Genomic DNA, 17373 nt, shown 5'->3' with positions numbered 1-17373 from the left:
TCCGAATTCAAATAACCTGTGGGTTTGTTTTTCAAGCTAAAGTTCAAATTGACCTTCTTTTTCTTCTGTATGTTAAATTCCTTCATTCTATGTAAACATGTTCGAAATGTTAACCGCATTCCCCAGTGTAAACAGGCATGATGTGATAATTTTTTTTTTACATGGAAATTCCAAATGAAAGTTTCAACCTTCAACATGTTGGTATCAAGATGACGGGGGGGGGGGGGGGGGCTTTAGATGAAAACATGCGGTCAACAAACTCCGTGGCCTCAGACTGGAATTCAAAGCAGCGGCTCACTAAAATCTACATCTCTATACAGCGATCTTCGCGTGACTTACGACGGCAGGTGTAGTCGAATGCGAAAACAACAATCGCGTAATGAAAAAGAAAGTATGCCCTACAATAACTTTCCCTCCCTTTTTCATCTACCCTTTACCCCGATCGCTTTTACTTCTATACTCTCTCCCATGAGCGCTATCTCCCCCTTTTCCTCTCTCTCTCTCCCTGTACGCCTGTCCATTATGTCTGTCCGTGTCTTCCTCTCAGCTTCAATCTCCCTTAATGAATGGATCAATTTGTCTACAGATCATATACACCTATATCGGATCTGCAAGATCACGTAAATAGAGCAAAAATATACAAAATGACGCAACTGTCTGTGAGCGTGGATCAACGACAGAAGTTGTAAAGGAGGCGAAAGACGGCCACAATTTTCTTCCTACGTAATAATATTTCTGCTCTGTGTGAATGTACGTGCATGAATATTGTGTGTAGTTTCATGTGATTATTTGCGTGTCTGATCGGTTTGGGTACAAATTACTGCGACATATTGCAATTTTATGCAACATTATGAGACACTTCAATATGTTTAGGCACGACGCTAATGAAGCGACGTGTCCAGCTTTCAGACCAAGCATTCTGCTTCTGGATATGGGGAAAAAAATTGTCCTGGAATACAGACAACCTTTCACTGGTGTCCTTTTCATTGAGAAAAAAAAAATCATTCGCACTCCAGAGACACTTCAATTTTTGTCTTTCAGTTCAGTGCTTTATTTCCATCCAACAAAAGGTTAATGCAAGTACAAAACATAGATTAATATTATGTGCATTGTCATCAATTCGTAAGAAGTTAATACAAATCATAAAGTTTAATACAAAATAAGTTAATGAATGAATAGAAACAATGCATATTTTGCAATTGTGAGAAAAAGTAGAATAAAAAGAAAGAGTATTTTACTGAAAGCGAAATTTATTAAACATTGTTAACCCGAAAAACAGTTGTACCATATATCATAACAAATATATCAAAATTTATTCATTTACAAGGAGCATTTTATAATTGATATGATGTTACATAATATCAAAAAGCAACCCGTATAGATAGTATTTATTTTATATTGTTATCTTAAGTTGTTTGGGGTTTTTGTTTCTGGTCTTTTTTTTTGTATAAACAGCACATTGAAAACCACTTTCAAGTTCAAGTTCCAGTTTATTTCCATTTTTTCGACAATAATATAATATTATCTCACTTTCTTAGTAACGGAAAGGACGTAAAGAAGACAATATGGATTAAACAGAGTAAACAATAATAATTGAAACTGTGATAGAGAAACGATACATTATAATGAGTATTTAAGTATTCAAAGTGAAGTATCAGTGTTCATTGTGCGAAAAAATGGAAGGATCCACTGAAAAGTAATGCTTGTAGAATGTGAGCCCCAATTGGGAAAAAAAAAATCATAGAAAAAAAGTGTTGAAACAGCAACAACAACAGCAAAAGTTTAAAACGAAAAACTTTGAACAAATTCAAGCTGCAGTCATCGCGAATGACAGGACAGCAGAAAAGCATCATAAGTGTTATCTAAATGAGAGCATCCGGGCTCTTTATGAAACGCCTTATGAAACAACTCCAACATGGGCTTTACTATCTTACGAGGGAAACGACTGACAGGGTGGTTGCTCAAGCAAGAAATTGTGGTAAAAAAAAAAGAGATCAAGCATCTAAGGACACTAAAATATAGGTCTAGCAGACAAAACTATACAAATCAGCATAATCCATGAGAAGAAATAACAGACAAACAAACAAACAAACAAACAAACAAACAAACAAACAAACAAACAAACAGATAAATAGATATTGATAGATACGAAAACATACAGATAGAGAAACAGCTAGCTAGCTGGATGAAAAACAGATATGTAAAATTAGGTAGGCAATTTGAGCGCATAATGCCAAAATTTACTCACGAAAAAAAAAGTCCTAGATAAATCGAAAGCCACAGCTTCGTTTGTTAAAAAGGATGAGGATTTAAGATATTGTGTATCAAAAAATGGGATGACATCATCACCTTGGAATGTCATTATTTTAACAGTAAATGCGGTCACTAGTACCATTCACATGAGATATGTTACAGCATTACAAATTGTGTGTGGTTTGTTTTTTTTTATCCCCGAAAAGCCAGTTTATTTATGTCTCTCTCTCCATCTCTTTTTCTGTTTGTTATTCTCTCCGACGCACTCTCTCTTTCTTCAAAATATGAAATGATGCTGTTGTTGACGTAAGGCAGCACCGGTATATCAACCACCCGTGTGTTTTGATATTAATGGCGGAGGAGGAAAAATCCATCTGATTACATTTTATTTGGAAATTCAACGGGGCAAGAGTAGCCACTTATCCGGAACACGGAACAAACAACACCTTATTATCCACGTTCTCAGCAGGGATCCCCCACTATTGCATGGCGGCGAGGAAGGAGCCCTTTTCATACCCGAAGTTTAAGCCGACGACGTCCAAACTCTACCCATCATAGTTTTCATTCATTCAGTATACAGTGTACAGTTCATTTTCCACATGTAAAGGGAGGAACACCCTACCTAGCACATCATTGAAAGCGCAGATAAACATGACGTCAGCAACTGCACAATATTCAAATATTACGTATAAACCAATAAAATCACTTCCAAGACATTAACTTAGGCCTACATGAAAAGTTAAGAACAAGGACTTACATGGGGGGGGGGGGGGCTCAATCAAACACGATGTGGTTTATAGCTTCCATGTGCCTTTTTTATATTCAAGTCTGCAGCGGTTACAGTTCGTTATTCCGAAGGTTCGTTATTCCGAAGGATCTTTATTCCGAAGGTACGTTATTCCGAAGTTTAATTATTCCGAAGGTTTGTTAATCCGAAATTGAAATAAAGTTTGTTATTCCGAAGGTTCATCAATCCGAAAATGAAATAAGGTTCGTTATTCCGAAGGTTTGTTTATCCGAAAATGAAAAAGGCTCATTATTCCGAAGGTTCGTCGCGGACCCTATTTCATTTTCGGATCAAGGAACCTTCGGAATAACGAACCCTATTTTTAGGATAAGCGAACCCTATTTAATGTTCGGATTAACGAACCTCTATAGGCACAGGGAATTTGTGTGTTTCGGATTAACGAACCTTCGGAATAACGAACAGCACCCCTGCACCTAACCCAATTCGACGCACGATAAAAACTGCCTTGGTTCGCAAGAATAACAAACAAATAGTTATACAGTATGAAAGAACAGTTATCTAAAGAAACTCAAGTCGGCAAAACACAAATAAGACAATATGATACATCCGGCTGTTAAATATGCACAGTAATCAGGTACGACGTATTTTATACGAAAGTGACATCGCTCCATGTGACAAAAACAACTGATACTCATAGATCATCATTTATTTTTGTAATGTCCCTAAGTAAATAAATGAACAAAAACATTATGAATAAATGAAGAAATAAAAACAATAAATGATTATAAATAGACAAATAAATGAAAAATTCATACATTTTGTGAATACACACACACTCACACACACACACACACACACACACACACACACACACACACACACACACTCACACTCACATACACACACACACACACACACACACAAAACAAAATAAATAAACTAGCCCTTGGTGTACAATGCGTACACGCAGCAATTGTTATACAAGGTAACGTTGATGAACCTCAGCATGTGCATTTAAGTGCACGCAATGCGAAATAAAAGACAATTATAGTTTAACCAAATTATTTTTCAAACAATATGTGGCTGGTGATAACTTTTGGAAAGAAAAGAAAAGTCGAAAATCGTAGACTGCCAATTTGCAGCATTCTTTGAAGAATTCGAACACAGAGTGGGGGCACTATCTTGTCCATGACGACATTTTGTTTTTGTTGTTGTTGACAAAATTACGCAGCGTTCATCAGACAAGACACTAGTAATATAACACGTCATCTCGTATCTGATGTAACTGTGGTATTGACGTCAAACTTGTAGTCATCAACATTCTATCTGAGACAACCTCCTCTTCCGGAAAAGTTCAACGTGCTTGTCTCTTTGTCTATGCGGGAGAGAGTAATCGTGTGAGTGGGTGTGTGACACGGAGGGAGAGAAGGAGCAAACGTGAGAGAGAGGGGGAAGGAAGAAAGGGGGAGCTATAGAGAGAGTGGAGGAAAAGGAAGGAGAGATAGTCAGACAGGAAACAGACAAAGAACAAAAAGAAATTTCGGGGGAAAAAAGAATTAGAGATAATACAAGGGATACAGGGAAATTGAGGAAGAGAAGGAAGTTTGAGGGGGGGGGGGGCTAAGAGAAGGATATCAACGTAATGAGAAATCAACTTATATTGGGGGAGAAAATGGGCGCTTTGTTTACGTGTTTACTTAGTTTTATGAATCATTGACAATGGTTGAAATCTCAGACTTTATTTTATCAAAATAGGGCCCAAGTGAACCGATTCTCGCAGTGCTGATTCAGTCATTGTGTTCGTCTACTGAAGATGACATAACACAATCCAAATTACATACCTTGGAATTGCATTCGTCAATCATTTTGTACCTGCGCAAGCAATCTACGTATAAAGTCTCATGCCGGCTGTTTATTTGATTTACAAACCACTTACAGTTTCCTGGAAATCTCAATACTGAATATTTTGGGAGCGAATTGTTTCTAAAGTAATAAAAATACACTACCAATAAAATGCTGAAAGCTATGAAACGTATAAACCTTCGATGCCTAGACTCATCATGCCAAGGGTGTCATCCGCCGTCGAGATTCACGAAGACAACTGAAGGTATTACGCTCCTATACGTAATTGAAAAGTCATTACTTTTGGAATTACTTGAGCGGCCATAATAGCAAGTATTGAAGTGTATATATACTGTACATATTAATATGTAAATCACTATTGTTGTTTTTGTAATAACGGCTATTGACCGATTCGGGTTCGTTGAGGGCAGCAGACATTTTATGGCACAGGGCGCAGCCATAGTGGGTGTATCAGCCGACCCCCCTGCTCTCCCCCACCCCGGGGCAACATGTTTATCACGCACTTGTAACAAAGGTTCGCGCACTCAGCAAGCATTCGCGCACTCAGTACGAGACGCCTAGGCTAAAGCAGTTTTTCATTCTGCGCGCGTGCTAATGTAGGGAGAGGGGTGGGGGAGTGCGGAGGGGGGGGGGGGGGGGGGGGTCGGCTGATACACCCACTATGGCGCTGCCCATGCCAAAAATACACATAGCGCGTCACAGAATCGGTCAATAGAATATCAAGAAGATGGAAAAGAAGAAAGCTCAGACGTTGCATAATACAAGGTGATAACGAGAGGTAGAAGTAAACAATACTGGAGAAAGAGAGAAAACAAAAAATATATAGATCTAATAAAGCATGGGATGATACCAAGAGGAGGAAAACTTGAGAGAAAACACAAAGAAAGAATCATGGGAGCAGCATCTACGAGGGGGTGGCTGTTTCACGACAAAATTAGTTTTTCGTTCTGAAAAGGGACATAATATTCGCTGTGAAATGTTCAGCAAAACAAAGGCCATCGTCAAGCAAAAGAAAATCTCAAAAATAGCCAAAGGTTATTAAAGGTTATACTGTAAGTGCGCTTTGTTGCTGAAATCAAATGAAAAGATATAGGAGTCAAACTGATAGAGTAACAAAATTCCTGGATATTTATTTAAGTCATATCCACTCATATTGCTCGAACGACAAATCAGTAATTTGGGTGAATCTTCCTGTCTTGATAATTATAATGTATCGATTTGACCTCTTAGCACGTAGCCCCATAACAACTACAACAACAATGACCACTAGAACAAGAGAATGATAAATTCTGAAAATAATGTACAATCACAGACCTCTTTACTTGCAGTTTAGAGTTAAGAAAACACATCACATTTTGTGTGCTTTTTGTGCCAAATGGAAAAGAACCCCCCATGATAAAGTTATGGTATATTCATTATTATTATACACTGTTCAAAGTCCCTGACACAGAAAGGAAGTTTGACGTGAAAATTGAAACAAACAAACAAACAACGTAATTATACTAGCACCGATGTGAAAATAGAAAACATTATAGGCCTATCCTTCACTATAATGACATCTTATTCAGTGCACATTGGGCACGTGCAATAGCATCTCAGGATTGTGACCAAACAAAATATTGCTATGATGTTGAAGATGTTGAAGACAAAATGCCTACGGAGAGAAAAAAAACTCAACAAAAAACAAACAAACAAACAAACAAACAAACAAACAAACAAGTGCTGTCATACCGTGACGTAATTTTCGTGGAATAATGCACTCACAATATACCGTGAATAATTACATATCATGCGATTCGATCATCCTTTCTTTTCATCTATTTAAGCGTACATGAGTAAAGAGCGATACATCGGCCTCATCGACCATTGTGCATAAAATCGCGTCCACCGCTATCTGGGTGTTCACTGATTTTCTGCGCTGGAACATATTTCATTTTAAACAACTACATTACATGACTTTTTTTATCCGTTGGGGATATAAACATTATCATAACACTGTTCTCGACACGATAGTGAAATTGTGGATTAATCGGTGACAGAAAATAGTGCTATTCATGCTGCCACCTCTGAATCCATAATGTCAACTATTAGAGCCTCTCATACAGTGCATGGCAATAAATGAAATATTTTGTCATTGTTTATTATCAAAAATATGAAAAATAGAACACTATGAAGATATAGAATAATATTGAATGGAACATTGCTAAACTGATTGCTAAAAAGGGACATTTTCATGTCAACTATCCTTATTAAATGTGATGAGGATTAAAGTGGTTTCTTTCAAACAGTGAAATAGATTGGAGAGAACAAACTAAAACAAAAACAAAGACAAAATTCGCCTTAGTGGCGCTCTCAAAAGCTTCACTGGGTTGAATTTTTGGTTCGCCCGAAGTTGACATAGATTTCGAATTACTCTCTTAAAAAAATCGAGTGAAAATATTCACTTCTAAAAGAGTGAATACAAAAAAAAGAGTGAATTTAGAGTGAAATTGGAATGAATTTTGAGTGAAAATGTTCATTTTCACTCGTTTTAGAGTGACCTCAGGGATCACTCCAAAATCTTCGAGTGATCCCTGAGGTCACTCCAAAATGAGTGAAAATGAACATTTTCACCCAAAATTCACTCCAATTTCACTCGAAATTCATTCTTTTTAGTAGTCACTCTTTTAGGAGTGAATATTTTCACTCGACTTTTTTAGAGAGTACCACGAACCTTGTCTCGCTTTTGATTGCTAAAAAGGCGTCATTCTGTCTTCTGAAGATAGAAATAATTTTCAACATTACAAACGTCTACAGTGTGAGACTGGATATGTACGATGCATTTTTGCGTGACGATTACACAGCAGATTACTGTTTTAATGGAAGATGTCATTTTATTCAGCTTAATTCTGTCAATATCACTGTGGAAGACAAAAAACATGTCTACATTTACATTTTTGAAAGAGATCTGTATGCGATATGACTACTATCTGGTACAGACATTCGCTGTTGTTGTATCGGATGCGTATACGATGGGAATAGCAGCATATATCGTATATTTAAATAAAATATTCGGTTGCAGTTCAATATTCCGAAGGTTCATTATTCCAGAGGTTCGCTGAGCCGAAAAGAAAAATAAGATTCGTTATTCTGATGGTTCGTTAATCCGAAAATGAAGGTTCGTTATATTCCGAAGGTTCATATAAACAAAACTGTAATATAATTCGCTATTTCGAAGTTTCATTAAGCCGAAACTGACTCTAAGAAGATGCATAGGACCTACATAATTTATAATGAATTTTCGGAATTGCGAACCTTCAGAATAACGAACCTTATTTCATTTTCGGATTAACGAATATTCGTAATAGCTAACAATACCCGCATATAAAGCCCTGTAATCATTATCAGTATTATACATTATAAAATAAATGTCTCACTTTGGGCACAATGGAGGGCTGAAAGCGCAACTTACCCTGGAAAGCAAACTCATACAGGATATTTCGTTATATGAGGTGCCGTAGTTTTGCATAATAATAATTATCTAATAAGTCTTTTAGTTTACAGCAACGGACCATGGATGTAAGCAGGGACTGTTTAAAGTTGGGGTCAGGGGGGGGGGGCATGGGGATGACTGAGTCCATACATTTTGATCAATGGAACTGCTCTGCATGCGCTCTTCATCCCAGAAATATACATTATTTTGTACTGCACTTTTTCCCCGATCGCCACTTCACATAGGATGGCGCCCCTGTTCAACAGGCCACACGCTAGTTACAAGATCTAAATAAATTCATGAAATGAATATTCATGACCAGCTGAAAAGCAAAGTATTACTAAATCTCTATATTGTCACTCTGAGTTAAAATCTTCAAGCTGTAGCTTGAATCCCTGTGCGAGATGTTATAAATCAAATCAAATACTGGTAAAATCCCTCTTGACCCAGATGTACTCTCAAAAAAGAGGAAAAATGAACTAGGAAAAACAAAAACATTGGGAAAATGGTGCCCTTGCCCGCTTGTGCACTATATACGCCAACCGTATGGGATGACTAAAAACACATTATTATTATTATTATTATTATTATTATTATTATTATTATTATTATTATTATTATTTATTCGGCAATTCAATATACAATATACAATAGAAGCGGACGCAGTAAAAGCTGATGATATCGCCAACAACATTGACATTATTTCCTTTTCTTCCTTTCTCTTGATATAGCAAAGGGATCGTATACGGGAGTGGCGCGTTGATACTTTTGCTATGGAGTCGTCTTCACACACCGACTGCATTGCCTTATTCATTTCATCCACTTTGACTGAATCTGAATGTCTCATTCAGTAACGAAGAGTGTATGACAATTTCACATCCGGTTATCATTACGTACATTTAAAGAAAAGGGGGGGGGGGGAGAAAAAGAAGTTCAAGAGAAAATGGGCCGAGACACTGCCCAATCATATCATACCTACCACCCCCCCCCCCCCCCCCCAATCTTCTCCAATACCTACAAATCTTCTGATTATCATTACCTGACGAGAAAAATCGTCAGCGAAAACACGCGTCACAATGCGAATTCTTCCAGTTTTCGGCCGGTGAAATTATTATGGCCACTCGTTTTGGTTCGTGGTTGTTTTAGCGGAGCGACGGGCGGACCCATCCAATGGGGGCAGGTGGTGTGTTGTTTTCGTATTTTCTGTGTGTTTTATACGCTTCCACAGTTAGCGCCGCACGGCGAAGTTGTTTACGACAAATACATCTTTTCAAAAGGAGGTTAGCCATTCCGTGAACGTGCACCGATGGCACACACACACACAAACACACACACATACACTCGCAACTCCGGCGCGGCAGCAATCGCAGCTGCATGAGAGCGATGCGAGCGAACTACTAGTAGTACACACTCGAGATGGGATCCTAGCAAGCTAGCTAGCTACAAATGCCTAAACGTGCTACATCTGCGCTACTAGACAGACTTCAGGATTTTCTGTTATTCATCGATTCAATCACTGATTTTGGAATACAAAATTCTCTGTGCTTGTACTCGCCACAAACCAACGTTGTGCATTTATCATTTGAAGGCCCTCGTACTTATTTGATGTAAATGCTCGAGGAGATTCCGAGTGATGCTGCCGAGCACAAATCTGGTCGGGTGATACGCACGAGTACTACCACAAACCCCGCTCTCCGCAGCGGCAACCGGGAAGAATGCTTGAGCGCTCCCCTGGCCAGCTGGTGCATAAACTGCTGTTGGAGCAAACTTGCCTTTGCCAGAGGAAAGCCACGAACATGAGAGCATGCACGACACAAATTTGACTTGAGTTTCATCTACGGATCGAACTTTTGATGAAAACCTAATTTGGATATATAACGTTTGATTAGTACTTTCGTGGATCTGTTGTAGGCAACTTATTCTCCTCCACACTTTTGTTCTTGCAAGGGATATTCACCGCTATTTTGCTATTGATACGAGCGTTGCAGAGAAGCAGACCAACGATGGATGAACTTGGGATGCGGAGAACATCTGTTCTTTCGCTTCTATTGTTCTTGGGACTAGTTTTCTCACCGGCGTGTGTAACGTGTTCATCAGAAGTCGGTAAGCACTGATGCTGGAATTTCTCGCGCTCTTTCGACCTGCTTTCCTTTGTGAAACCTTGACAGATTTTGGAAATTTGGAAAAGTGTTTCTTTTTGTAACAATTGTTTCATCCAATAATGAGGTCTACAATTCCTCGTCTGAACAAATTATATTCTACATGGTCCCAATTGTTCAACAAAAGTCAGGTGCCCTAATAAAAACAAAAACAAAAAAACAAACAACAAAAAAACCTCTCTCACAACCATTTGTGTCAAACTCGAACCTCAACATAGTGTATTGATCTACTTTTGATAGGGGCTTTACTGTAACCACCAATATAATGTAAAAGTCAATTAGTATTTCTTCAGTGTAGCTATTGCCATTAATTTTAATAGGCCAGGTAAATGAGATTGACCTTCTATTTGATTAATGTTGGTATTTTGTGTTTGATATTTCATTGCCACATCGATTATACCACCAGTTGATATGATCTTTTATGAATGAAATGTATTTGATATTTGAATTCATTCAAAACCTGCTCAAGGTATTGTGCCTGTTACAATATCTCATAAAGAGCTGTCCACAGTTGGATACATTGTAGGAGATTAGAGAACAAATGTAAATTTAGTGTTGAAACCAAGATATTGTGCAATATTATAATGTTTGACACATGTACACTGGTGAATCTATATTTTGTGAATTTCAGTGTACCACTTGTAAGTGTATTTATAAATAAATTCATGGCTTGTATGGTTTTAACAGAGCCACTCAACATTTACATGAGTGCAAATGTAAGACATGTTTTCAAACAATTCAACTGAAAGTGAAACAAAAGTATTCCAAGCCAGGTCATTATGAATTCATTTGTACATCATTTAGTAATTATTTCTTTTCCATTAGTTAGCAATGAATCAATTCATTTTCATCATGAGTATGATAAGAAAATCATGGCACATGCAGTTTTATCTTTGATTGGGATGTGCCTCACACTGTGTGCAATGAGATATTCCCATCTGATACTGTATAGTAAAGATAATCTTAGCAAAGTACCTGGTACCATATTGTATTAAATGATCAATACACATACACATCAAACTATAGAAAGACATATTATGTGTATGCATGAACATTAATTGCCGAAAACAGAAAATACTTTTTGAAATGACTTTGACGCTTTTGAAAATTATTATGTTTTGTTGAATTACATTTCCTACTTCTTTTTTTTCTTAGTGAAACTTGTTTTCCTTCATACATTGTAGAACACAATTTGTCTTAAAAAAATACATTATTCATGCAGTATCCACAAATATCTTAAATAGCTACAGAGTAGGCAAAGTAAAGCAAAAAGAGTTAAAAATACTCAGGGCTGAACTTCAACAACTGATCAAGTGTTTTTTTTACCATAACTTTGAAATGGTTTTATACATGAACATGGGTAGCCTTAAGGGAATTTTAGAATTGTCTTTTTGTGTCACATATCTAAATCTTCATTCACATGACGTAGGTGGTACAGTGAATGACGTCTGTTTCAAAGTGAAGTCATATTCAGCGCTCAATCAGTCCAAGGGAGGAAGACATGGCCCTATCATTAAGATATAGGCCCTACACCATATAAATCATTATTTAAAAGATTACCCATACACATAAAGTACATACAAAAACATTGTATTATGGGGTAGGTGGTAGGTACTCATTTAGAGGATGCTTGACCTGTCCTCCTATTTTAATAGGATGAAAAACTACTCTCCCACAATTTGTTATTCATTGAACACTGGATTTGATTAAATGAAGATGGGAAGGAATCTACATGAACAGCATAAGGGCCTACCAACCCCAAGATATGGAGATTGTCATTTAATACAATGTACAATGTATAATTCTCATTGCTTTGACAGTCAACATAATCACTTGTCAGTCGTAGTAGTAATAGAAATTGGCCTAGTCCTTGTGCGTGTAATTCTATCTGATGACTGTAGAAGAATGCATGAACACCACACTTACACTTGCTCTTTCATGTTTGTGTGGTTGTGGTTCAGGGGTTAGCTCACCCATGGACCTCGCCATTCTTTGCCTGGGTGCTGTGTTGATAAATTTTGCCCAAATTACATTCCTGGGGTCACTGGGTCACTCCCTTCAGTGCTTGGCTCTTCCAACATTGCCCTGGTCCCTGTTTCAGCTGATGCATGTGTGTGCACAGCATGCATACAGGTAGCAGTGTTCTCAGCTGGAAGAAGAGATTCTGGGGTCTCCTTGATATTAAAATTCAAATATTGTCACTAGCCATGTTTATACAGAAAAGTTAGTATCACTGATCAGAATTGCAGTGTCGGAACAAAAATTGTATTACAACAGGCCAAAGGCAGATAAAACCACCATTCAGAGTCTTCCTTTGTTTTTATGGACTGTGATCAATAGAACAAATAGACCAAAAGCAGTATTTCTCGTCATTCTTGTGGGAGTGTGTGTGTGTGTGTGGGGGGGGGGGGGGGGTAGGAGAAAAGGGGGGTCTGGTATTTCCAGTAGTTACAAGTCATTAACCTTGAGAAGTGGTGTTCAGCAAGCCTGAAACTTTCATGAATGGCAGCGCTTTGTCCGCTGCTACTCCGCTGAGTAACAATGAGCCACAATGGGTGTTTAGCAGCACCATTGAGAGTTGAGATGCCCTGATCCCAGGCGCTTCCATGAGTGATCCTTGATCTTTGCTATTCCCATACATGATAGTATGTTCTCTGTCTGACATCATTGTGTTGACTTACTGGTATTAAAGTTCTTCTGTCATAAATGCTCCTTTCTATTCCCCCCCCCCCCCCCCCCATTGCTGAGGTGGGTGTTTTTTCCCCCTTTCCTGCAGATGATATTCAAGAGTTCTCTCTCTCTCTTGAGTTGATAAATTCAACTTTGTCTTCATTTGTAAAAGCACTCGGAAAGGAGGTGGCTTTTTCCCCCTGCACAATAGCAAAAGGATTTAGTTACAGTTTTTGAGGACAATGAGGCTTTAGAGAGAGTAATAACGGTGATTTCACCCTGCAGGCATCCTAAAAACTGCTGTCATACTCATACTCAACAGATCTGAATGGTATGATGTGACCAAATATAATTATATCAAAAGTGAAAAAGTGGGAATGAGTTTCAGAATTAATCTGAATATTAATATCAGCATTTGAAAAGTCTGTAGACCATGTAGGTGGTAGTACACATTTGTTTACATGTGAATAGCAGATTCTGCATGTACGTACAAAGTGTATAGGCCCTACAGTGCTATGTTTTCATTAGTCGCGCAATTAGTCTTGAATGGACATTATTATTTTGTTATCATTATCAGTTGTTATTATTGACTGTTGACATCATCACAATTTCCTCTTATTAAATTATGGAAATAACACCAAAATGACCACATTCCTAGTGAAATTGTGGATGAATTTTTCTGAATTTCATAAGAAATATATATTGGAAGTTACATCTACATGTATACCCTTTGCAGTAAAAGCCTGCAATTCTATACTAGCTACTATGAGAAGACAGTTGAAGGAATCTGGTTCAAGGACAAGGACAAGGACAAGGACAAGTGTAATGACTACAGTGATACAACGTGTAGCTAGTGTCATGCTCTTTTTTAATGGAAGAAGGTCTATACTAAACTGGGGACAAATATCACTTTGGTAGGGATCAACTGAGGCACAAGATAAACTGTACAATGTTTGAGTGTAGCGCTGTGTGTGTGAGCATTTGGCCTTCATTTCACTGATGCAGAGTGCTTGAGATGTATGATTGTTTTGACTTTCAGTTGCAGTGTAGCTGTAGATAGTAAGATGGCTGTTGGACACACAGACCTACAAACATGTATGGTATGTGTACACTGTATAATGCAGATTGCATTCTTAACTTGTAGGAGATCTGATCATACAGTTTTTGTCCCTTTTCTGGTGCCTTACACTTGAGGACAGTTACAAATATCATGCAAATATCCACCCCAGCCATGCCTTTCTCTATTTTGGTCAAGCCTGATGGGATGGTAGTGCAATGCAGTGTGAGGAAGGGTGAGGCTGACTCGACATGGTTGGGTTTTGTACTGCTGCACTGACTTTGCTACCAACTGCAATCACAGTTGTCACGCCAGGAATGCTGGAATTTTCCAGAGCTTCATATTTGAAGTGCTTCGGACAGTTTAGGGCACATGACAGGCTGGGGGGAAACCACTCGGAATTACCTTTGACCCCAGCCATAGGGGGAGCTGGCGTAAAATCAACATCTGAGGTCATATTCCTGTTGCCACAGGGGAGAAGTTCGTATTAAAGCGGCTTCTTACGGTGAGGGTCCATTAGAGCCATAATTCAGAGTGTGTTGCTCTCTCTCCAGCCAGTTGCAGATTCTGCCTCAGAATAGATTGTGAAGATGCAAAGCCATTTCATCTACCGATGTGTGTGTGTGTGTGTGTGTGTGTGTGTGTGTGTGTGTGTGTGTTTGAATGGATGGGGGGGGGGGTGATAGATTTGGCAGGGTACTGAAGAAAGAGTGAATGTCATGGGAGAAACTTTACATTGTACAACTGTACATCATTGTGCAGAGTGTACATTCTATTAAGGATTTGGCCGGATATGAGAGAAACAATGTTTGTGTACATTGTATGTATGTTTATCAAGATGTAGGCCTACATGTTTGTATGACTACAAGTAGGCTGCGGACTCAGTGGTAGCTACGTACAGTAGGTACTTTGTAGCACTGACCAGTGTTAACACAACAGTAGTGTAATTTATGCTAGCTGACTAAAAATCATAGTCATCAATTGAAACATTTTACAGTAAAATTCAGAGTATGTTTATGTAGGGAATATTCATACAGTAGGTAAATAGAGTGAGTTTTTAAGGATTTTTGATTATGTTTGAAATGCTTCTGTCTTCACTGCTTGGAGGTGTCTAGATAATAGAGAAGTCCAGATAAGAGAGGGCTGAATAAGTAAGGTCAAACTGTATTTGTAGACAATGCAATGCGGAAATGGACTCTAGAAAATGTTAAATTCTACAACATGTATGTTTTTTTTCTTTTTTTTAACAAAATATTTTTACCAGCCCAATTTTCAATGAACTCCATTTGAAGATGGTATCAAATGTTTGCAAGCCATTTGAGTATAATGTGCCCACAGGCTTGTAGTAGTAGCAGTCTGTTGTGTTTACAACCCTAAGCTGATGTATCACGTGGCAGAGAGATCAAATGACCTTTGACTTGATTGTTATTGGTTTGAGTTTACTAACAGATAACTGCTGTATGGCTAAGCGTCCCAGGTCTGCTTGTGTGCTTGTGTGGTAACTAAAAGGTAATACATGATGTAGTTCTTGTTTGCATGCCTAGATGTTATCATGGAACGTCTCAAGCATGAGCGTGTTGTTGCCGGAAGTGATCATGTCTTTTACAGTATTAAAAGCATATTACTGTATACTTTAGGTAATTTAATCATCTTCCAATTTCAAAATGCAGTCTCTGCAAAGATGGGTGAATTTATAGAATCTAAACTTTTGGTCCCATTTCATAGAACTACCCTGTATTTACACCAATAACAGTCCACAGGATAACTAACATACAAATATTCACAGTTTTTTTTTTCACTTTTATGTTTTAACTGTGGTGACTAACATTAAGTTTGTCATCATCATCATCAGCAATCTACATCGATGGCAAATTTGAAATTTTGGCCCATAATGTGTCAGTGCTTCAATGGAAGGCAGGTGTGAGCTTCATTATGAATGTGAAATTTGCAGTATTACTGTATTATACCTTGGTATGCACATACAGCTGTGGGTGTGTTTAGCAACTCACTTCTGGCCCAGAATTAGGTTTTCAAACAACTCTCAGGGAGTCTTGGGCAGTTGATATGCAAAGCTGTTTTGATTATGGGGTTAAAAACAAGGTTTTGATATGCTGAAAAAAGTGCAATGCACACACATGTGAGCCAGAAACTTGTTTCTGCAGAGTTGATAAACGCGAAGTCATCTTTTTTTTTTAAAGTACATTTTTATGATTTTTTAAATAATCAAAGCACAAGAGCATATTTTTGTCATGTGACAGCATTAAGGAGGGTCACTGTAAGTGCATGTCAAAATTTGTGTCATTGTTTTTAAAAGACTGTATCAGTGAGATAGAAGGAAAGCACCTTGAACTTTAATAGGTTATTTTTTGCAGAGACCAAGTTAACGCTTCGATGACGTTGGAGGTGCACAACAAGTGATGGCTGTGTGAATAATCCTGAATGCTCCCTTCTGTTTATGCCGGTAATAACCATGGGATTCACCCTCCCATGTCTTGCATCATTGCTCTAGCTGCGCCGCATTCTCTGGATCTTTTCTCTCCGAGTGCATCGACGAGATTTGTCTGCCGCCACCAGCTTGCGCTAGGGTGGTACCCCACGACTACTTCACACGGGGCAAAACAAATTTCCCATCCTTTGAAATGCAGCGGAGTGCTAAGTCCCATTGTGGAAGGCTTGTTTGGCACGGCGCTGTAAATGTTCAAGCTTTGTGCGCCCACCTTTTGTTTGTGTCCATGTAACTTTCTACGCTGGCTGGTTTTCACCAGGTACTACAAGATTATAAAGAAGAATAAGATGTCCAGGGAAAAAAAAAAAGAATGAGAGAGAAGATCTGTAGGTCTTTGTAAGAAAAAGGAATTCTTGCTGTACTCAGCACCGCTAAACTATTTCACTGTTAAAAGGACAGTCTTCCAAGAAGAACGAGAGAGGAAAGAAAGAGAAGAGGAGTGCAGAAGAAAGTTATTCTGTATACCTGTGTAGCTGAAATAATGCCACAAAGCGGTTTGAGATGACATCAAATCGCTTTGGTGGCATTTGAACATAAGGAGACATGAAATCTGAGATTCCTTTCCTTCAATGGGTCTCCTATTTACCGCTGTCTCTGATATGTCAGACTGAAGTCTCGAGTTCTTTGTATTCTCAGGGTTTCAAA

At 38.3% G+C, this 17373-nt stretch overlaps 1 protein-coding gene across 1 annotated transcript in view; it reads left to right on the top strand.

Annotated features, from left to right (window-relative positions):
* Positions 1 to 9652: 9652 nt before the first annotated feature.
* LOC139742707 (insulin-like peptide receptor) overlaps positions 9653 to 17373 on the top strand; it is a 122585-nt gene continuing 114864 nt past the window's right edge. The window contains exon 1 of the mRNA XM_071653233.1: positions 9653 to 10439. Coding sequence (XP_071509334.1) covers positions 10340 to 10439 — 100 coding nt within the window. The 5' untranslated portion in view covers positions 9653 to 10339. The remainder of the gene's footprint in view (positions 10440 to 17373) is intronic.

Source organism: Diadema antillarum, unplaced genomic scaffold (genome assembly GCF_040938485.1).
Source record: "Diadema antillarum isolate AM-2024a unplaced genomic scaffold, OU_Dant_1.0 seq00001016_RagTag, whole genome shotgun sequence".
Lineage (NCBI taxonomy): Eukaryota > Metazoa > Echinodermata > Echinoidea > Diadematoida > Diadematidae > Diadema > Diadema antillarum.
Note: the sequence above shows the minus strand (reverse complement) of the source record. Positions and strands in the feature narration are given on the sequence as shown.